General features: G+C 41.5%; 1 protein-coding gene and 1 long non-coding RNA gene across 4 annotated transcripts in view; one reads left to right on the plus strand and one right to left on the minus strand.

The window, feature by feature from the left end:
• DENND6A (DENN domain containing 6A) overlaps nucleotides 1–18,673 on the plus strand; it is a 43,322-nt gene extending 24,649 nt beyond the window's left edge. The window contains exons 13-20 of one of the 3 annotated variants that reach the window (XM_077325476.1): nucleotides 1,994–2,059; nucleotides 2,153–2,217; nucleotides 3,516–3,605; nucleotides 4,374–4,427; nucleotides 4,504–4,613; nucleotides 7,942–8,044; nucleotides 11,363–11,437; nucleotides 12,901–18,673. In XM_077325476.1, the coding sequence (XP_077181591.1) occupies nucleotides 1,994–2,059; nucleotides 2,153–2,217; nucleotides 3,516–3,605; nucleotides 4,374–4,427; nucleotides 4,504–4,613; nucleotides 7,942–8,044; nucleotides 11,363–11,437; nucleotides 12,901–13,029 (692 nt within the window). In that variant the 3' untranslated portion in view covers nucleotides 13,030–18,673. The remainder of the gene's footprint in view (nucleotides 1–1,993; nucleotides 2,060–2,152; nucleotides 2,218–3,515; nucleotides 3,606–4,373; nucleotides 4,428–4,503; nucleotides 4,614–7,941; nucleotides 8,045–11,362; nucleotides 11,438–12,900) is intronic. The other 2 variants (XM_077325477.1, XM_077325478.1) reach the window with 2 other exon arrangements.
• On the minus strand, nucleotides 16,776–22,266 carry LOC143831913 (uncharacterized). The gene is made up of 3 exons (XR_013229010.1): nucleotides 22,034–22,266; nucleotides 20,160–20,274; nucleotides 16,776–16,924 (listed from the first exon to the last, which is right to left on the minus strand). It is a non-coding gene; the product is annotated as an uncharacterized LOC143831913 (long non-coding RNA).
• Nucleotides 22,267–22,442: the final 176 nt, after the last annotated feature.

The following is a 22,442-nucleotide window of genomic DNA, read 5'->3' on the forward strand; positions in this document are numbered from 1 at the left end:
GTTTAGTCCATTTGGGAGCATTCATTATGAGCTCAGTAAGAATTCTAAAAGGGAAAAGACACACATTGGTAAATAATATAATGCAAGATATGAAAAGCAGCTAGATTTGAGTCCTGTAGCACCTTAGAGACCAACAAAAGATGTTTGGGTGATAAGTTTCAAGAATCAAAGCTCCATTCATCAGATACCTGGCAAAGGGTGCTGGATGAAGGGTGTTTTGACCCCAAAAGCTTATCTCTTGAAAATCTTCTTGGTTTCTAAGTTGCAACTGGATTTTAATCTAGTTGCTTTACTGCAGACCAATATGGCTTCCATCGGGACCTATATGAAAAGCAATGGCAACAATTGAATCAACTTGTGTTTAGCGAAGAAGAGTGTATATTTATATCTGCAGCATTGTCTCTCTGGCCAAAAGAAATGGATGCCATTTTCAGCAATTTAGAGCCAAGCTACTTCAATTTGCATTATTTATTATTTATTTATTATATTATATATATAACTCAGTTTATAATAATCTTTAACCGCTCCTGCGGAGCAGATAAAATAAAGCCCTAAGGGCTAATGGGGAGGAGTTAGGGCGGGCCCTGTCCGTGATAAAAACTCGGAGAGGCATACAAGGGCCAAGCCGCCAATGGCGGCTTGGTCCGGCCTCGCCTCAGCTGCCAGGGGAATCGCCGCGCAGAAGGACAAGCAGCCTTCCACCAGGGTTAGTCCTCCCGCCGCCTTCCCCTCGCCCTAGGGAAAGGAGCAGGGACTCTGCGTCGAAGACACGGCGTCCCTGTTCCTTTCCCGACTACTACCACGCAATCACCCAAACCCAACTACACCCCCCAGCCTCCCCAGACCCCACCCCGCCACCGCTTCCGATGCAACAAACACACTCAAGCACCCACCCGCTGTCTCCTAACCCCCAGCCTCCCCATACCCCTTCCTGAGCCGCTGCCGCTGCTGCTTCCCACGCTACAAACAGCCACACATGCACCCACCTGCCACCTGCTAACCCCTCCAGCCTCCCCAGACCCCTTCCTGAGCCGCCGCAGCAACAAGCAGTCACACACACACTCACCCACCACGCACTCACTGCCCTACCCTCCCCAGACCCCTTCCCACGCGACCACCTCGACGCCCCCACACCCACCAGACGCCTCTCATCACACTGCCATTCCCACCCTTCCCAGCCCCACCCCGACCGCCCCTTTCCCCGGCCAATCCCCATTCACAGAGCCCCTACTTACCTTCCCGCCGTCCTCTGAGCTGCCGGCCCTTTCCTTCCCTTTAACCAGGGCCGTCCCTAGGCCACGCGGCCTGCGCGGCCACCACCACAACACTAGAATGAACCAGGCATGTGCAGACACACGCGCATACCTGTTTCCACAGGCCAACGTGGCACCGCCCCCATGTTACAGCACCATGGCCGGACTCCCCGTAACCTGCGATGCCCCCCAGCCCAAGCCGCACCGCTTCCCCGCCTTACACCCACAGCTGCCAGCCACCACAAGACCGCCTCCCCCCACCTACGCGCAGGGAGAGGATGTCACCCAACACCCGACCTCTGCCCATTTTCATAAATGGGCTTTATCCCTAGTGAATAATAACAAACAACATTATGGAATGATAATGGAACATTATTCATCTATAAAAAGGCTAGCCATCTTCCAAACTGGGAAGACTGTGCAAAGCAGATGGGCAAAGTTTGCTAAATTCTCCATACCAGTATCCACTATTTTCTCAGTGTTCAGACCTGACATTTTCCCTTTTTCCTTTTCCACAATATAAAGGCAACCTGTCCAATTTTAACAAAGCTACCACTATCAAAGGAAGAGTGACAGTTATGTATATTTTGCTCGCCACTGAGGAAAGGTTTGCATTTGGGAATTAAAAGTCAGCAAAACATCTGTTTGTGTGTAGAAACTCCTGAAATATGTTTTGGGCTCTTCAGGTCCTAGCATTTCATTAACATACTCATGTGCTGTATCTTTTATCATTTTGGCAGGTGAGGTCCCAAAGCAAGTGAAAGTGAAAAAGCTGAAAAACTTAAAGACTTTGGATTCTAAACCTGGTAATAAGTTCCATCATAATGAACTGAAGTATTACAATATTTTATGGCCTTGTAGACCAAACCCAGAGGAAAATCCTATTATTCTTTCCTTAGGTGTTTATACATCTTATAAACCACACTTGAACAGAGATGAAGAAATCATAAAGCAGTTGCAAAAGGTAATATTTGTTAATTAAAGTATTGAATGCAGAATAATGACTGTAATTGACATTTTCGGAATAGAAAAATGCTATCTAGAGTCCCAGCTGCGATTAACATCCATGGTTTATAGTCTTAGTTTTTGGAAAAGAAGGCAAAGATAATAAAACGGACTGTAATAAGGGTTTTTATGGGGATTTTATTGTGTTTTAACTATTTATGTTGTAAACCGCCCTGAGACCTATTTGGAGAAGGGCGGTCTAAAAATTAAATAATAATAATAATAATAATAATAATAATAATAATAATAATAATAATAATAATAATAATAATAATAATAATAATAATAATAATAATAAAAAGATGCCCTTTAAGTCCACGTAAGAACTCGCATCAGAATGTTTGAGTTTAGAGTTTATGGGAGATCTCATTTGAAACTTCCGCAGAGTTTAAACACAATGTAAGTGGGAAAAGAGAAGAGAAGTAGGCAGGAGGAATCTGAAAGCCTGTTGTGTGCTTAAAGCTAGAATCACATCTCTCTAGATCGGTGGTCCTCAACCACCGGGCTGCGCCTCGGTGCCAGGCCGCGAAGGCCCTGGCACCGGGCTGCAGCTCCCTCTCCCCGCCCCTCCAGGCCGCAAGCTTCTTTTTGCGGGAGGGGGGGGGAGAGCGAAGTGCGGCCGCATGCGCAAACGCGCATGCACAGCTGTTTTGCACATGTGCGGCCATTTCGCACATGTGCGCCGGATCACCCTCCCGCACCCACTGGTCTGCAGCCCAAAAAAGGTTGCGGACCACTGCTCTAGATTACCAAAACTTTTTGATGACATTTTTACCTTCATAAGTAGACTGATACAGACTTAGTACTGATACAAAAGCCTGTTTAGATACTATTCCAGTATCTTGAGATCATTATTAAAGTCTGCTGTTTTTCACTATCTTGTATACACTTGCGTTCTCCTTCTCGAGTGTTGGGAGCTCTAGCTGACATCACTTTAAGCAACTTATGTAAGTTTGCTTCCTTATTAGCTTTATATATCTTAACCCCGCCCGCGCAAAGCGCCTCCGACGCATCAGGCCGCCGGCACGCGGGACATAGCGGCCTGCCAACTCGCCGGCCGCACACTGCCCTGCTAGCGCCTGCTGTATTGTATGTACAGCGGGCTTGATTACTAGTTCCTAAATAATTTTCAAATGAATCCTTAATATAAAGGATATTTTATGTTTAAAGTATGAGTTATAATATAATGGAGCATGGTTATGGGTTGAATTTTTTGTGGTGGAGCCAGTAGACAACTTACTGCACTTGCCTTTACAGGGAGTGCAACAGAAGCGTCCTGCAGAAGCCCAAAGCATAATCCTTCGACGTTCTTTCTTGGAACTGACCCAAAGCTTCATTATTCCTCTAGTAAGCTATCATATATAGAAAATACAACTCAGTTGACCAATCAAATCACAGGTATTCTAACTGAAATTTGTTAGATGTTCAGTGTGAAGACAGACATGGTGTGTTGTATGCAGAGTTCTGTGAGCAGAGCTTGCATGCCAGAATTTCTCTGCCTCCACATTTCTGCAGCAACCCACTGCACCTCCCCTGCATCCTCACCACTGCCCCGCAATATCCAACCCGTTGCATTCTCATCCAATGCTTTTTCAAATTTAATACACTTTGAATAAGAGTCAGGCAGTACTGAGAGTAGTGATCGTCGAATAATATTTAAAAATATGGGCTTCATATTAACAGCTTTATATGTAACACACATTAGTTGGAGCATCACCTTATAGATTTTTTACCACAGCTCTAATGTTATATTATTTTATTGTATAAGTGCATTTTAAATTACTTCACCACTGAGCAAGACCCTTAGGGGTCAAAATGTGTCTGTTCCTCAAATTTCATGTGTTTTGGTTAATTGCATTACACGGTACGTAACTTGAGACTTTTTTGAGGTTTAGCTTTTATTATGTGCACCTAGCTATAATTAATATTTGTTTTTAAATTCAAACTGCTTTTGCAGCTCAACCCTTAGTTTCCTAACATCTTGTCAGGTTGGGATTTTTTTGTCCTCATTTGGTTATTTATTTGGAAAATATTTTTAAAAATTACTTTTAAAAAATGTCTCACTGGTACAATTAGGATTAAACTCTTCAGAAAATTCCTGTGTTTTCTCCTCAGGAACGATATGTAGCAAGTTTGATGCCTCTTCAAAAGAGCATATCACCTTGGAAGGTAAGAATATTTTGAACTGATTGTGTGAATGGTCACAGATTCATGTTCTGTGTTTACAGCTTTGTTTTCCTTGTAGAGTCCACCACAATTGAAACCATTCAATCAAGAGGAATTTATGAAAACTCTAGAGAAAGCAGGACCACAGCTTACCTCTAGATTAAAAGGAGATTGGATAGGACTGTACAGGTAACTTTGTTGTACATAGATTACAGCCCAGGCTAGTTATTAACAAAAAACTGAAGCGGAGAAAAACCTTGCTTCTTTTACTAACTCTTACTTTGCATCACGTAGCTACCCATTTTTAGCTTATAAAAATCCACAGATTTGTTTAGCCTATCTTTAAAGAGTATTACAAAACCCAGTTGACATGTGTTCTACATCATTACATGATCTGTCTAAAAATCTGCTTTTAGCAGATATTAAAAAAATACATACTGTAATTCCTCTAAATCTCTGTTCTGTAATTGTTTATCAGTGGTAATATAGATGCTTTACATCCTCAGAGGTCTGTGATTCAGAGGGAAGCTTCTGTGCACAAACCTCTTTGAAATTAATGGAAAGTAAAAAAGAAGCTTGTATAGCAGAACTTCTCTCTGGATTGTGTTCAAAGGGATTTAGATACTTGAGGTTCTACTATAAATGAAATGCATGTAATCCTTTATTTCCTCAGTAGGTGTAATTACCGCTATGTAGAAAGTGTCCCTGATCTTTCTTCTCCACCCTGTTTTGTAAGCTCATTGTGAAGGCATCCTGAACTAGATATGTTACAGAACATGGGGGGCTAATATTAATTAGAAAGATGAAGTATTTAACAATTTTAAAGAGTTGAATGAAACTGAGGTGGTCTTTTTCCAGATCAGAAAAAATCAGTAGTAAAATAGGTTTACTATTTTTCAGGGCAAAAGTAAAGGGAAAGGGGAAACACATGCACAATAAATAGGAAAATTAGCAAAGAAATGAGGCAAAAATACTGTATATACAAAAGTGTATACAAAAATGTATATTTTAAGGATATACAAAAGCATAGTGAAAAATGATGTCTTTGCAAATCCCTACTCTAAAGGAGACTTGCATAGTTTTTGTGCTCTGTACAATACTTCGCAAATTGCTGACCCTACTTGAATCTAACTAAATAAATGTGTTGGAGTGAGAGCAAATTGGAATAGAAGCTAAAATAAAATTACTTTCTAGATCACATAATATAGGTTGATGATAATAACTGTATGTCTATAGTTTACACAATACTTTACAGCTGCTGAATCATGTCAGTCTGCCCCTCCATAGTTCTTCTGAAGTAGGTTATTACTATTCCCATTTTATACTTTTAAGGATTCTGCATGTAAGTGATTTGGCACAGGAAACTGAGTGAGTCCATAACCGGCCTGGGATTTTAAACACAGGTGTTTTGGATCCAGGCACAACATAGACTCAGTGTTGATACATAATTTCATCTTGAGACATATGGGGCCACTGCTTCCAAGCGCCTTTTACATGAACTGAAAGCGAAAAAAAGCCTGTATAGTTAATGGACAAAGTAATGGAAGCAGTAAAAGAATTCCTATGAGGTGGAGTCTGAGTGAGATAAATAAAAGGGAGCCAGGCTTTGGTTAAAACGAACTATGAGGAAACTATTGCAGAAAACATAAAGACCAACAATAACAATTTATTCAAATACATTAGAAGCAAAAAACCAGAAAGGGAGGCAATGGGGCCTTTGGATGACCTGCGAGTATAAGGATTTCTAGAGGCTGACAGGTAAATGGCAGAGAAGCTGGATGTGTTTTTTGCCTCTGTCTTCACTGTGGAAAATAGGAAGTGCTTGCCCAGTCAAGAACCACTGATTTCAGGAGTGTCGCAACACCTACGGCCGATGGACAAACTAAAAACTGACAGATCAGCAGGCGCAGATGGCATACCTCCAAGAGTTCTGAAAGAACTCACATGTGAACTCATAAATCCCCTGACAAAAATGTGCAGTCTGTCACTAAAATGTGACTCCATTCCCGAGAACCAGGAAGGTAGTTAATGTAACCTCATCTTTGATACTGGGTAAGTTGGTGAAATCTGTTATTAAAATAGAATTAGTAGGCACATTGATGAACAAATGTCATTGAGGAAGAATCAGCATGGATTCTGTAAGGAAAGATCTTGGCAGTGAAGTGGTTGAGTTTGCATATGACACTAAGTTGTTCAGGGTGGTGAGAAACAGGGAGGACTCCAAGGAACTCAAGAGGGATGTGTGATGGCTGGGTGAGTGGGCGTCAGCGTGGCAAATGAGGTTCAGTGTGGGCAACTGCCAAGTAGTGCACATTGGAGCAAAAACTCATAACTATAAATATATGTTGATGGAGTCCAAACTGGCAGTAACTGACCAGGAGACGGCACTTGGAGTCATGATAGATAACTCTGAAAATGTTGAATCAATATGCAACTGCAATAAAAATGGTAAATGCTATGCTGGAGATTACTAGGAAGGGGATTTTAAACAAATCAGCCAGTATCATAATGCGCTTGTATAAATCTATGATGTGGCCTAATTTGGGATACTATGTACAGTTCTGGTCACTGCACTTCAAAAAAGATATTGTAACCTTGGGAAAGGTACAGAAAAGGGCAACTAGTGATTAAGAGGGTGGAACACCTTCACTTCAAAGAAAATTTAAAGAAGTTAGGGCTCTTTAGATTGTAGCAGTGATAACTGAGGGGTGACATGCTAGAGCTAGAGGCTTACAAACCTATGCATAGGATAGAAAAGGTAGAGAAAGAAGTACTTCTATCCCTTTCTCACAATACAAGAACTCATGGGCACTCAATGAAATTGATGAGCAGTAAATTCCCAACACCCAGCAACAAGATTCGCGCACATCCTGTAATCATGAAATATTGATCTAGGGAGTGAATGGTTGCAAAGATGGATGAAATCAGTTCCACTGGATATCCATAATCTCATGAACACCAACAAGAGGCCTGCAAGATTTGATTTACCATGGAAGAAAGCTGGGTTTTCCCCACTGTGTGGCACATTGTTGAACTAGATGGACCAATGACCTGATCCATCATGGGTTCTCCAGTGTTTTTATCAGGTTAACATTCTCCTTGAAAACCTCATCTTCCAAAAGTTCAAATAGCCCAGAAGAGTGGAACTCTAGTTGACTATCCCTGTTGAAATGAGTCACACCATTCTTCATCTGGCAAAAGAACTTATTTTAATGATGGAGCTAATTAAATCCCCATATTTATTTGTTTTTAGTGGATGATCAGATTGTAACAAGCTACTGTTATGATAATTGGATTTTCCTCACAAGAACTGCTACAAACAGAATTGTTGGTGAGGAGGTTGTGCAACATTCTACACATTCAATATGATTTCTTGCATTTATGCTTTCAAGGATGCTCTGTAATATCTTGATATTGGCCAAGTTCTTGCATTTCCAATGTTTTGACTTTGAAGGCAGAGTTGCTGTAAGGTTGATTCCAGAATGCCACTTAGATTAATTTTCCTTTTGTCTTAAAGACAGTTCTTGAAGTCTCCTAACTTTGACGGTTGGTTCAGGACACGGCGGAAAGAAATGACACAAAAGTTGGAGGCACTGCATTTAGAAGCATTGTGCAATGAGGTTAGAAAAGCAATTTTCCATTATGCATTTTTTGTCCTCTCTAGAGGTATCACAATAAAAGGTACAATAAAACCCCCAGAATGTTTAATTTAAAGTGCAACTAGATGGGAGGATGGAGATCCACAATTAAATCTCCAGATGGCTTCTAGTTTTGCTTTGTTTTTAAAGCAGGTCTGAAAAGGGAGGGGATTTTTGTCTGACAATTGAGCTGTGTCAGGATGAAGCTAACCTTTGTATTCCCCGGGCCATTTCCCCTGGAGAAATCATCACTTTCCATATAATTTTTATTTCCTGGGGAGGGGGGGGGAGAGATAGGTACCTCTCTCTTTTCCTACCAGGCCTAATCTCCACGAGGAGAAAAGGGCAAAATCCCAACACGAATCCTGATCCAAAATCACCACTCCTCCTGCAGCTTTTTAAGAAAATTGACTCTTGTCACATCTGAGAAGCTTAGTAGGGTCAGCATTGGTTAGTACTTGGATGGAAGACTACCAAGGAAATCCAAAGTTGCTACACAGTGGCAGGCAGTGGCAAACCACCTCTGAATGTCTCTTGCCTCAAAAACTCTAGAGGGTCTCTGTAAGTGATCCTTAGATGGTCTGTATTCAGAGTTTTGCTATGCCAGGGAAAATCATTTATATTTGTATATGAGACTAGAGTCACCAACTTTCCTTTCTCCTGTTTGCAGCCTTCTTGTGCTCTGGAAAACTCCTGCTCATAATCCTCGGGGGTTGTTTTTAGAAGAGGGGCCCTGCTGTTAGATTAAAAATATGCAAACCCACGAAAAAGCAAATCCCTTCACATTACAGAGTGGAATCTTTGGATCCCAGTCATTGTGGCATTATTATGTCATTTTCACAGAGCAGTTGAGGATTTAGGTATCTAATTTGTGCCTAATAATTCAGTCACTTACTTGTACAAGGAATTTCCAAAAAACATAATTGTGAAAGTCAATTTGTTTCTATTCTTTCCCTTTTTGTATACTTGCAAATTGTGATCTAGATAGGCTTTGCTAACTATGGAATATAGCCACCCAGGCATTAACTTGAATGTGTTGATGACGACAGTGTTCATGTAGATATAATATAAGCCCGCTGTTAACGGTGGTTTTAAGAGCTGAAAATAGGCCACAGAATCATAAATGACTCTTACACCAGCACTGACTGCAGTTAACCATAACGGATGTGCTCACATTGAAGCACTTCAGTTTCAAGTGATTTTAAATGCTTCCAATATAAGGAAGCACTGTCTTGTGACAATAAATAGCAGCTGTCTACTATTACATCTGCTGTGATCCAGAAGGATGCTTAGTCTGATCCTCACGAGCAGTAAATGAAGTGGTTATCCTGTGTCCAATCTGCACTTCACCAGATTACATGATAAGACTGTTGAGTCCACCAAACAAATGCAGACAATCAGGGGGAAGGTTAGGCTAAAACTTTCTGACAGATATGCTACTTTTCCATTTATACATGAGATATTTTGCATTAGGAAACATTTTGTTATGGGAGTCCCACCACAGTTTGAAGTGTTACAATCCAGCCTCAGGCTTACTGCTGCTTGTAAGAACAAGGCCTCAAAGTACCTGCAATTATACAATGCTTGGAAGGTCATAGAATCTTTAACCACTCCTGCGGTTAAATAAAATGGTAAGGCCACCTGGGGAGGAGTTAGGGCGGGCCCTGTCCAGGATAAAAACTCAGAGGGCCCAATCAGGAGCTTCGCGGCTCTTGATTGGGCCCTCCGAGTGTCTATCCAGGGTCAAGCAGCCAATGGGGAGACACACGAAGTGCCTTCCTATTGGTCCCTCACCATGACAGACCAAAATTCCATTCACCCAGCCCAGTCTGGCTGCCAGTCTGCTCCTGACCACCGCAGGGAGAGGAGGTCAGTAGGGCTGCCAAGGGGGATGAGAACAGAGGCTGCATCAGCCCTTTTTGCCCCAAGGCTGTCATAACTGTCATGTCCAACTGCAAATTGCCTCAGAACTGGCAGGAGCCTGACAGAGCTGGCAGGAGGCTGCAGAGTGCTCCCCCTCCCCCCTTCAGGCCTGCTGCGAAGGAGCCTCCGACAGGCCCTGACTGAGGGAAGGAGGCCTTTCCAAGAGCAACGCAGGGGAGCCTGAGGGCCTTCCTTTTGAGAGGGGGACGACTTTCCCCTTCTGCCAAACTGTTGGCTGACAGGGAGGCCACAGAAAAGCCCCCTTTCACTTAAAATACTGCTCTGGCCAGGGGTTAGACACAGCCAAGCCATGTGTCTTTCTTCTTTGCAACTCTCTGCAGGTTTGAGGCCACTGCACAGCGTTCTTCTGCAGAGGAAACTGGCTCTTTGGTCTCCTATTTCATCTGCACAACAACCCTGTGCAGTAGGCCTCAACATTCAACCCCATGCCCTTACAGACTGGACAACTCCTCCCCTTCCTCTTCCCACTGCCAAGCTCTAGCGCCCATTGTATCCTTGGAGACAACGGGCTTTGCCCCTAGTCATTAAATAATAGAGTCGGAGGGCACCTCCTGGGTCATCTAGTCCAACCCCCTGCACTATGCAGGACACTCACAAGCCTATCGCTCATCCACTGTAACCTGCCACCCACTTGAACCTTCATAGAATCAGCCTTTCCATCAAATGGCTATCCAGGCTCTGTTTAAAAATGTCCAAAGATGGAGAACCCACCACCTCCCGAGGAAGCCTGTTCTACTGAGAAACCACTGAGTCAAGAACTTCTTTCGGATGTTTAGACGGAATTTCTTTTGAATTAATTTCATTCCATTGATTCTGGTCCGTCCCTCCAGGGCAAGAGAGAACAACTCTGCTCCATCCTCTGTATGACACCCTTTTAACTACTTGATGGTTATCAGATCCCCTCTCAGTTGTCTCCTCTCCAGGCTAAACAGAGCAAGCTCCCCCAACCTTTCCTCATACGTCTTGGTCTCTAAACCCCTCACCATCTTTGTTGCCCTCATCTGGACATGCTCCAGATCATCCACAAGAGAATCATTAATTGTTCTGGCAAAGTGATTTATTTATTCTTCCCACTGGGGTAATACTTTCATTCTATTATTGATCTATTAGCAATCCGTAAATTACTGAGATTAATTTTTTTAAACTTTTAAATGTGTGTAGTGCACTAGTAGCCATGTGTGAATACCTGATACATATAAAATTAGATTTAATTTTTCAGTTGCTTTTTCCTGTTCTAGTTTAGAGAAACTTAATAAGTTAGGCCTTAAAGAAATCTATAAAGCTCCAATAATACTTTCTAGTGATCTGCCTTCAATGAAAATGCATTAATGTAACCTAACTATGTCTTTTTGATAGGACTTACTTTTCTGGAGTCAAAAACATACTGAAGTAGAAACAGTGGACCTTGTCCTAAAATTAAAGGATAAATTGGTAAGTAATTAATTGAAATCCTGTGCAGAATTAATTCAGTCTAAACCCATTGATTTCAGAGGGCCTGGAAATGCAAGAGAATGCATTGTAACTGTATGACACAAAATACTGTATTGTGCTGCTTAAAATACTGTAGAGCTGAACATGATGTGCCATCAAGATCTGAAGTTCACTCTTTGTTTAACAAGGTGTTTCTATTTCTTTCAAGTATTCATAGCGCAGGTTGCCCTTTTTAAAAAAGTTATATTGGGCACTTAGCCGTTACAGATCAAATGCAGAGATACTTAGAAGTTTCCATTTATCTTAAGGACTAGGGGAACCATCTGTAAAGACTCAACATTAGCTCTACAATCAAAGCAAGAGCATGTTCAGGAGAATCTACAACAGACTCCATGTTGTATGTAGGGTTGTGCGCTTCGGCCGCCAAAGCAACAGTTTGAGCCTGAAGCAGCCAACGCTGTGGCGCAGGGGGGAGGGGTGTCGCCAGTGCGCCAGTTGACGCACGCATGCAGGCACAGAGCTCTGCTCCTGTGTGCGGGCACCGGATCGCACACCGCCACCAGTAGAGCCCCTCCCCCCTGTGCTACGCCGCTGGCTGCTTCGACAACTGAAGCGCACAACCCTAGTTGTATGTGTTTTGAGTTCCCAATGTGGCTCTAAATCTCTGGCTGTAGGGACACCTATTCTGTTTCCCCTCATTTGGATGGCCAAAGTAGTTTAGGATTAGAGTAGCTGCCATACATGAGCACGTTTCTTCTTTTTCCCTGTCAGAAGGAATTCAGAGCTTAAAATAAAACTCTACGGCTCTTCCTTCTTTCATATCTAGGAGGCAGTTGGGGTAGAACACTGAGCAGCCCTCTGCTGTATTCTGCCCCAATAGAAGAACTAGGTTTGTCTGATGGTCCATATGCTAAATTAGTTCCCCTGCTCAGCATCATTACTTCCTTGCTCATGCTTGGTCTCCCCTCCCCCTGCCTCTCTTAACCTAATTAAGCCTGTCATGAGTTGCATCCTGATCCCCATTATTCTTTGTTTTAATTAAGCTCCAAAATCAGGCGGTCCCTTTGGACAGCCTCTCTAGTAAAAGCAGGAACAGAGCAAATCAGACAGCCCCATAGATTTCTGTAGTCTAGAATGGGAAAACACCAATTGATGTAAGAGGGTGTGATGGTTGAAAAAATGGTAAAACTCTGAAACAAGAATTATGACTCTCCTAGGAGCAAGCAAAGGGAGATGGGTAGGCCCATGTCAATTTGACATAGCTCAGAATCTGTGAACTGTAAGCCATTTAGCTGTGACATCCGTTTAGTGTGGTTAGCTTCTATGTTTTATATGCTTTCCATTTTCTTATGTATGGAATCCTTGTTTTCTTTATCCCCTGCAAGTATTGCATAAACCTTCCTTACTACTCTGCCTTCCCAAGATAAGATTAAAATTTGTTGTGTTGCCCATGTTGTCCCCAGTTTGTTCAGGTTCAGAAGGTTTTGTGTATTCCTGCATTTGAAGTTAGCCAAGGTGTGAACATATCAATAAGAGGTGTGTGTGTGCATATGAGAGGCTTGACTTGTCAGATTGTCTCAGATCTAAAATGACTGAAGATGGCAGTTTCCTGGTGAGTGTGTGTGGGCTGTTGTTTCAAGGATAAACAATATCCAAACGAGGCTCCAGGGATGCTGGGGAAGTAGGGCCCTCAATCTCTAGTTTCTCCCCACTCTTTGTGGTAGAACCTGTTTAACACTGTGTCTTGGTATGTCCCTAAAGTACCTGCTTGTTCTGTTCCACCAGTTTTAGGCCAGTATTCCTCTGGTAACTTTCATCAGGCTAGTGTATGGTTCCTGCATTACTAGCTTTTCCTTATAGTTGTGAGATTTTGGAAAAAGACTTGCAACATAATATGCTTGTTAGTGGCTCCCTCTGGTGGTCCCATGCATTCTCTGAAGTTGACTCCGGGGACCATTTTTGGGTAATGTATAGGTGGTTATTAAAGTTCCTGTAATTTAAAACTAAGCAGGGTCAGCCCTGGCTAGTATTTGGATGGGAGATCTCGAAAGAATACCAGAGTCATGATGCGGAAGAAGGCAATGGCAAACCAGCTCTGAGCGTGTCTTACCATGAAAACCTTGTGGGATTGTCATAAATCACCTGTGACGATGGGGGGATTAAAATAAATGTTCACTTTTATGGAGCAGAACGTAATAAGGGGAAGCTGCTTCAGCCTACTTTATGATTAAATAGATTTTGTTCTATATAAATGTTACTTTGGGGTACCTATGTTCATTATCCAGACATTCCCACTTTGGGCAGGCTTTGTTCCCCTCTTGTCAGTGACCCATACACACATTACTCCCCATTATGCCCTGGTGTACAGTTATATTGGGTAGAGAGGCAGGTACTGTCCACATGACAGGGGAATTATAGCGTTCAACCAGGTCAGGACCTAAATGGACCAAATATGAAGCCTTTTGTGAAATGGACCAAATATGAAGCCTTTTTTCTAAGCCACCCAGTGAATGCCCTCCTGTGCATATCTGCTCCAGTGCAGCCAGAGAGATAATAGCTTGTTGAAACCTTCTGAGAGTGGGAACAGGCTTTCCACAATAGATGTGTGGCTAGCATATAAAAACATATCTGCTCATAGGCTTGTTCGTGTTTAACATATAATTTATTTGATTTTTATACTGCCCTCACAGCAAGCTAGCTCAGGGCAGTGTACATCATATAAAATGCAACAATACAATCTAAAAACATTCAAATTAAGAATTAGTTAAATTTAAATTTAAAATACAAATTAAAAACATTAACAAAACAGAATCAACCCTTTTTGTTGGGTATATTTCCCTGTAGGCTTCCCAGAACTGAACTACATTCTGGGGTGCTTTTGATGGGGGGGGGCAAGTAAATGATGTCAAATGTACTGGCCCCAACCAAAAGCCTGGTGGAAGAGCTCTGTCTTGCAAGCCCTGCAGAACTGTGCTAGTTCTATCAGAGTCCAGATTCTGCCCTGAAGGCTCATTCCACAATGTGGAGGCCAGATTAGAAAATGCCCTGACCCTGGTTGAGCCAAAACCAAAAAAGGAACACAACCCAACCTTAACAGGTAGGAACTCAGAAGTTGATCTGTACCATAAAATAAAATAAAAATGTTGATTATTTATTATAGTGCACAATTAAAAAGAGAATAAAAACAACATAAAAATTATACAGAACTAACAGCACATAAGACCAAACACATTTCGACGCTACTGGGTCTTCCTCAGTGGTCAGAACTGTGACAATACACTCTATATAAAATATTTATACTAAACTAAAAATATTTATACTAAACTAATAAAGTGTAGCTGAGTGGTTGAATGAGATCTGTAAATTTGGCTCCAACCATTATATGTAAATTTTAGACTTTTTGGAGACCATCTCCTATGGCATATGCCTAGGGTCACCACTCTTCGCTATTATATAATTCTGTGCTGAGAGTGTATCTCATGCGTCAGAAAAAAACTATATTTATGGACCCTCCAAGATGTTCCTGCATTCTGGACCAGTTGTAACTTCCTGAGCAAGGATAAGGATAGGCCATTGTAGAATGAGTTACAGAAGTCCAATCTAGAGGTGACTGCCGCATGGATAACTGGCTAGGTGTTCTGGGTCCAGGTAGGGCACTAGTGGTTTGGCGTGGCAAAGATGGCAAAATGCCAGCTGTGCTACTTTTATGACTCCGTAGATGAGAAAACATCCTTTATACCCAGCCAGTCTTTGAAGGGTTTTCAGGCAACTTTGCCTGAGCCACCCCATCACTGTTTCCAGGCATCTTGCTAAATTGGGGGTGAATTTGGGCAGCCATCCAACAGGAGATAGAGCTGGGTGTTATCTGCATATTGATAACACCTCAGCCCAAACTTCCAGACCAGCTGGGACGGAGGGCACATAAATATGTTAAACAAAATTGGGAAGAGAATTGCGCCCTGTGGCACTCCACGTGGAGGATTGCATCGGCTTGGTTGCAACTCCCTGGTGGCTATCCTCTGCCCACGACCCTGTAGAAAGGAGATCAGCCACTGAGGGCTGTCCCTCATATTCCAGCACTGGCAAGGCGATCAGCTAAAAGCTCATTATCAATTATGTCAAATGCTTCCATAAGATCGAGTAATACAAGCAGTGCTGCCCTGCTCCAGATGTCCCTGGAGGTCGTCCCATCCTGTTGTTCTCTCTGAAGTTACATTGACATGTTGCACATCATTTCTGTCCCCCATCCCTATTTTTCCTGCTGGCTAAAGCCCGAAGCAGGAAAACCGTAACCCTGGATTCACATGAATCCATGAGGGTGGCTGCTTGATGTTAGTCTTGCAAATTTTGAAACTGTTTTTCCCCTGGGGTAAATCTTACTCAATTTGAAAGTTCCAGAATATATTTGAATGTGAAAATTTTAGATACCAAACATTTCAAGGAGTATTCAGGACCAGTCCATATACAGCAACAACAACAAAGATAAAAATGCCAGGATCACCCCAAGAGAAATTTTATCCCAGAAGCTGATTGCCTTGTGGACTCTGATCAGATAGAAAAGTAGCTTTAAAATGTTTTAAATACGGTAATTGCATATTGAATTCCAGACTGTATCAGTCCTGAATTTCCTAAACAGTCAATGTTGACTACTTTCCTGAATTATCTTGGGTTCTCAATATTACTATAGGTTTTTAATTGCAACTTATTCAATTACAGGCTGATGGAGAGAACTTACCAGTGAAATCTGGCACAATGGAAAAGTTAAAGTTGCACATTGATTCAATTATACTGGCATTACCAGAAGATTTGCAGGATATACTGATCAAAACTGACAAAACGTGACGAACTGTATTTTTATGCAGCTACATATCCCATGACATACATTTCAAGGGTATAGAAAGGATGAGCTTGGAGAACTGCAGATATGCAGAGTGTTTCGTAATTGAAACAGACTGTGCTACTTCTAAAAGTTTTAAAGCAGACTTTGAAAATTCATCTTTAATTCTGAAAGAAGTGAAACATTTTATTGTCAGTTATATGTAAAAATCAAGTGCTCTTATGGAAAATCGGCACACATCTTAAATTTCTGCAATGTGGGCCTACAGTGAAGAACAGGCACTGCAGAAATTTTTTAGTTGGTGCTCTACCCAATTCCATTAAACTCAGGGGAAGCAACGTTCATGTTCATTTCAAAAACTATCTCACTTAAAAGTTACAGCTTGTAGATTTTAGTATTTGCCGTGGATTTTTTTTTTAAATCCCATTACCAGCCTAGCAAATATTGTTGCTAAATTCAGATGTCACAGAGCTGCCACATTTTGGGGCAATTGTGAGCACCATCCATACTCCTTCTTTGGGTTTGTGCAGTCTCCCTCTCCCATGGTAGAAGATGCCATCGTTTTTTCCATGTGGTCTGTATGATTACCACTAATCATAGCTTGCTTCCATACCAGAGGTTGGATTAGGCTTCAGACTCAGGTTCAAACCCTGAAAGAGATAAGGAACCCATGATCTTGGAAGTAAAGCAATTATTTGAGGTTTGATTGAATACATTTATTTATTGGACCACATTTTTCTCTGGAATGGGTATGGAATAGCTGAAGAAAGAAGTAATTTTTGTTTTCCTTATGATTTGAATTTTTTCTTTTGTAATTGAGCCGTATTAAAAGGGTACTTCTCGTTTAAATGTCTTAAACCTTTCTTACAATAATGGTACCTAATTTTAAACAGTACTAAAATTAAAAGGTGAAAGAGTAACTGTAACTTACCCATACATGATGTTCTTTGCAGAAAACACATGCCATCCCCAATACCAAGATACTCATATATTGAGAAAACTGCTGCACTGAAACATCTCCTGTTAAATGTATGATTGGGGGCTGTTTCCTCTAATCAGTAACTTATGGCAGAGGGGAAAAGAAGAATGACTTGCAAAGCTTGCTCCTGTACAGAAGCATCATGATAATTTTCAGATCAAATTTACTGCATCCCACCTGTGTGTTTGAGATTTCCCCCTTCCATAGCACCATTTTGTGTGTATAGGAAGAAGTAGTGTCAGTTCTTATATACCGCTTTTCTCTACCAGAAGGAGTCTCAAAGCGACTTACAAACATCTTCCCTTTCTTCTCCCCACAACAGGCACCCTGTGAGGTCAGTGAGACTGAGAGAGCTCTGATATTACTTGGTTAGAACAGTTTTATCAGTGCTGTGGCGAGCACAAGGTCACCCAGCTGGCTGCATGTGTAGGAGAAGGGAGTCAAACCCGGCTCGCCAGATTAGAAGTCGGTGCTCCTAACCACTATACCAAGCTGATCAAAAAAAGCAGGACCGGTGCAGAAACATACTTTAGCACGTGAATGGTCCTTTCTGGGTTGGGTGGATGGAAATTTTCTCCAGGAAAAATATTTAAAGAAAAACAAACAGAAAACCATTGTTCATCCTGCTTTTTAAAAGCTGATTATTGGGTGATTTGTATCATGACATCACATGTTTGAACTGCCTTTTTAAAAGTAGTAGAGTAGGAAGGAAGGAAGAGGAAGCTGTCCTAATTTGTATTATCTTTTTCTGGAGAGGGTTTCTGTGCAAGCCACAACTTATTGGCGTGCATACTATAAATATGCATAATGAGCCATTTCTCACTGGCAATAAATTGTTGCTGAATATCTATATACTCTTTAGGTTGTAAGAACATAAAAGTTTCAGAAGAACTCTGTATGAAATAGGATTTGGAGGAATCATTTCAACAATGTTTTGACAGTGTAGATGTGTACCATTATTGTGTGTACAACATCCTTAGGAAGTGAAGGCAAAATTGCATTGGATAGTGGTCAGAATCAATGCACATGCTTTATACGTTTGGATAAAATGAAAATAGAAATAGCCTGTTATTGAAAACTTCCCTTGTATGATACTTTGTATTGTTATTTAGAATCTTTCATTTTATGTATAAAAACTGCCCACTGTATTTTAAGAAGAAATATTTTTAATACTCATTTGTATGAATTCCAAACCAGAAGCTGAAATTGGATTGTGTAAAGTCCAACTTGACAATTATACCACTTATTTCATTTATCATACTGTTTGTTTTGCACAGCTGATACGTAGCATTTTTAAATATGGCCACTAACAAGATTATCTTCATTAACTGAAGCATTACATAATATGTTGGAACTGGCTACATTAGCTTATTTTGAAAATGTATTTTTAAAGGAAATAAACACCACTTTTGCAGAAAAAGCTTTATGTGATTTTTTTTGAGCAAATGGCAATAAATAAGCCCTAAAGGAATTTTTGAAAAGGTTCAGCCTTAAAGATGTACTGTATGTTCTTGATTAATACTTAACTCCAAAATAAAAGGAAAAATGCATAGAGTTTGAAATCCTCCGCTCATGTACAAAGGAAAAGGCCCCATTGGATTCATTAAGACATTCCTGAGTAGCTTTGGACTAATTTTCAGAACAGCTACCATTACTCTCATAGTGTTTTCCCAGCCTATTGATACCTCTTGCCCTATATGAGCACCATAATATAGAGCCAAGAAATTGGATTTACAAACACTTAAACCAACCATTCCTTGCAAGAGTTCCTTTCTGCCTGAGCAGTCAGTGTCAATGGTGTAAAAGAATCATCCAGGAAAGAAATATCCTGAAGCGAAGGGAAACAGACCGAAGTGCCAACTATGTCTACAAGATTGAGAGTGATATTGTTTTTCTGAGGGGTAAATCCAAACCAACAATCATACATTTCACTTCAGTTTTACAACTCATCAGGGATGACCTGCTCCCTACTGCTCAGCTGTTTTACAGGCTTTATTGTACAATCCCTTTAAACTGACCAAGAAAGCCTGAAACTTGTTTTTGAAGCTGATTTTGTGGCTTTCATGGGGAACAAAGTGGTTTAACGGAGCTCGTTGTCCCCTTTAAACCCCTGCTTTCTGTTTTATGTTAATTTCTTTAAATGTGGAATAATAAAATCAGAGTCCAGTAGTGGAAGTTTGTGACAGTAGATTGTCACAAAATTTGGTTTACGAATTGCAGACGGTAAAATTTGGGACACTTTTTGCTCCAGGGTTCAATTTGTTCCCATCCATACTACTCACTGTTCTGAGATTAACATGTTCAACAAACATGCTTTTGCCTTTTGGAATTGAACTCTTAAATCTTCTGAGTTGACCTTTGGAAGAATCAGCATTAGGTTTTATGCCCTGCTTTTTACTACCAGGAGTCTCAAAGCAGCTTACTGCCTTCCCTTCCACTCCTTGCAACAGATACCCGGCGAGGTAGGTGGAGTTGAGAGAATCCAAGGACTGCGACTAGTACAGATCACCCAGCTGGCTGCAGGTAGAGGAGCAGGGAATCAAACATGGCTCACCAGGTTAGAAGCTGCCACTCTTAACTACTACGGGGAAAGAAAACTTGAAAACGGGATAATAAAGCAGCAGCACTTTGGGGCTGTAAATCAGGCTCAGCTTTTGTTAAAGTTTAGTATACAAATGGGTAAAAATTGTACACTGGTAAAAACAGGGCAAGTGCATATTAAAGAAACAGCTTTGCAATAGTGGCCAGGAAGGAAGATACTACTTCTAACTTTGTTGTTGGAAGATTCATACCTCTAATAAAGTATAAAATGTGTGCAAAAACACTCCAAACAGTGTTTATTTTAAAAGGCTTTTCTGTATGCATTGCAATAGCATGTGATTGGATCAGTTGGATTCTTGGCATACCTGCAATACCTGCAATAAATAGTTCTAATACAAGGATCCCTCCAGGTCTTCTGTTAGCTTTTATTGTCACTGATGCTGGATGCAGACGTCATTTGAAACGCCAAAAATACGGCATCTGCAGGGGGTAAGTGTCACACTTTATTTTCAGGGTCAGAATGGCCCCAAGTTCTTCAGATACCCTTCCCCAAAACAGTAGCTCCAGCCCACATTTTCTACAATAAAAATATGCTAAGGATTCATTTAGTTTTTTCACTATCTCACCATCTTCCTTAAGTAATCTTTTTATTCCTTTACAGTCCAAAGGCCCAAACTTGCTGATTTCTTGTTCTAAATATGTTATGCTTAATGTTTTCAGTCATTCATTCCTCAAACTCTAGCATAACAGAATCCTGGACAGTGGTCTACATAAATGACTAGCTAAAGTCCTAAAATGTAACCATTACAAGGATAAAAAGCTTCTTCTCTTCCTGAAGTGAAAAATGGGACTAGATGCATTACCAGGTCAGACCATTTGTCCATATTGCTCAGTATAATATATCACTGATAAGTAACAGTTTCCAGGGTCTGCAGCTGCTTTTCTAAATACCGCTCCTTGAACCAGTAAAACCAGGAATCAATACAGTAACTTTGAGCACTAAAAGATGTGCACTTCCAGTGAGCCATAGCTCCTCCTTCCTATTGTAACAACTATGTTGATTCTCAACATAATAATCTTTAACAAGTAAAGGCTTGCTTCTATGGATCACTGTCCTTAAAATGACTACATGTCCTGACCCTTAAAAAAAGCTGAGGTCTACTTCCTCCTACCCGTCTTCTGATCATCACCTCTATTTGAGAGAGGAAAATGTAACATGAATTATTTTAAAGAAGCAAACTTTTTAAAAAGAAGCTACTTTTGGAGGAAGCACAGATGTTAGGCTCCATGACATGGTCCAACATAACTTCACTCCAGTCACTAGTTCCATCTAGGGTGGTGGTAGAAAATGCCATCTCAGCTAAACAACAGCAACCTTGCGGGCTTTTAAAGACATACCCCTGATATTCCTTGGAGGTTTATCATCCAAACATTAGCCAGGGCCAATCCTGCTTAGCTTTCTAGATCTGACAAGATCTGGTGAGCCTGGACTATTCAGGTCTGAGCTTCCATCTAGAATAGCACAAGCTACTTGGTCTGATCCAGCAGGGCACTTCTTATGTTCTTAATTCTCACAAGCCCAGTTACCACCAGACTTCCTAGGGAAGAGCAGTTTGGTCACTGCCACTGGCCTAACGGCCACTAGGAGGTTGCATCCCTCCCTACCAAGAAAAAAAATCATTGCAAGTGAAAGCCCAGCCAGGCCTGGTCATGAGAGAGAGAATGAACAGGACCAAGGATCTTGTTTTCCCTCTCCCTGCCCAAGAGCTCTACTCCAGACACCAATAGTTCCCAGACTGCCTCTTACAGCAGCCTGGAGAGGAGAGTTGCACCACCACGCAAGCAAAGATATCTTCACTGAAGCTCAGCAGGCCCCAAACCTGTCCTAACTTCACACTGACACTGATCCTCCCCTCCTCATTTCACCCCAGGTTTTATTTTGTGTGTCTTGAATATTCTGCCAGTGGGCAGTACCTATAACTCCTGAGGAATGTGAGCTGCTTTGGGGAGCAACTGTACTAAGAATCAGGTTATAAATACAACAAATGAGTCCATGTATTGACTTGTACCACCTGTATGCCAATAAGCTGTATACAAGTGTATCCTCCGTTTAAAAAATAACAGCAAAAACACGCATACAGAAAAGCGGGTCAGGGACTAGGCTAGGCTAAACTCTTTTAACATCTTTTCTGCAGTACATAGGACTGTCTATGGGTCTGCAGAGAATTCCAAGTTATACCTGAATACAGATCTTTAATATGCTACGGAGACTCCCGTTTTATCGTAACGGTCTGAAGAGATTCACTGTAAAAAGTTTCACCCAAAGACTCACTGTCAACCAGAATTAGAATCATACTGTGTAACAACTGAACCTCGCTCCAGACCAGTCAGCCTACTCTCAACAACGGCCCCTGTCTCATAAAGGAGAGACTATGACTCCCAGCACGCACTGCGGCAGAAAAGGGGGAAGGGAAGCCGCCGTTATACTTCCCAGCACGCTTGCGTGCCTTTATTCCTCTCAAAAGGGCGATTAGCGGCGTCTCCTTCAAACTACGTTTCCCGCCGTGCCGTGCGGCTCAAATCCAGAAGCCGTGAAGGCCAGGAGCCGGCAGTCACAGCTGGGAGTCGTAGTCTTCCTGTGTGTCGCG

This window comes from Paroedura picta, chromosome 3 (genome assembly GCF_049243985.1).
Source record: "Paroedura picta isolate Pp20150507F chromosome 3, Ppicta_v3.0, whole genome shotgun sequence".
NCBI lineage: Eukaryota > Metazoa > Chordata > Lepidosauria > Squamata > Gekkonidae > Paroedura > Paroedura picta.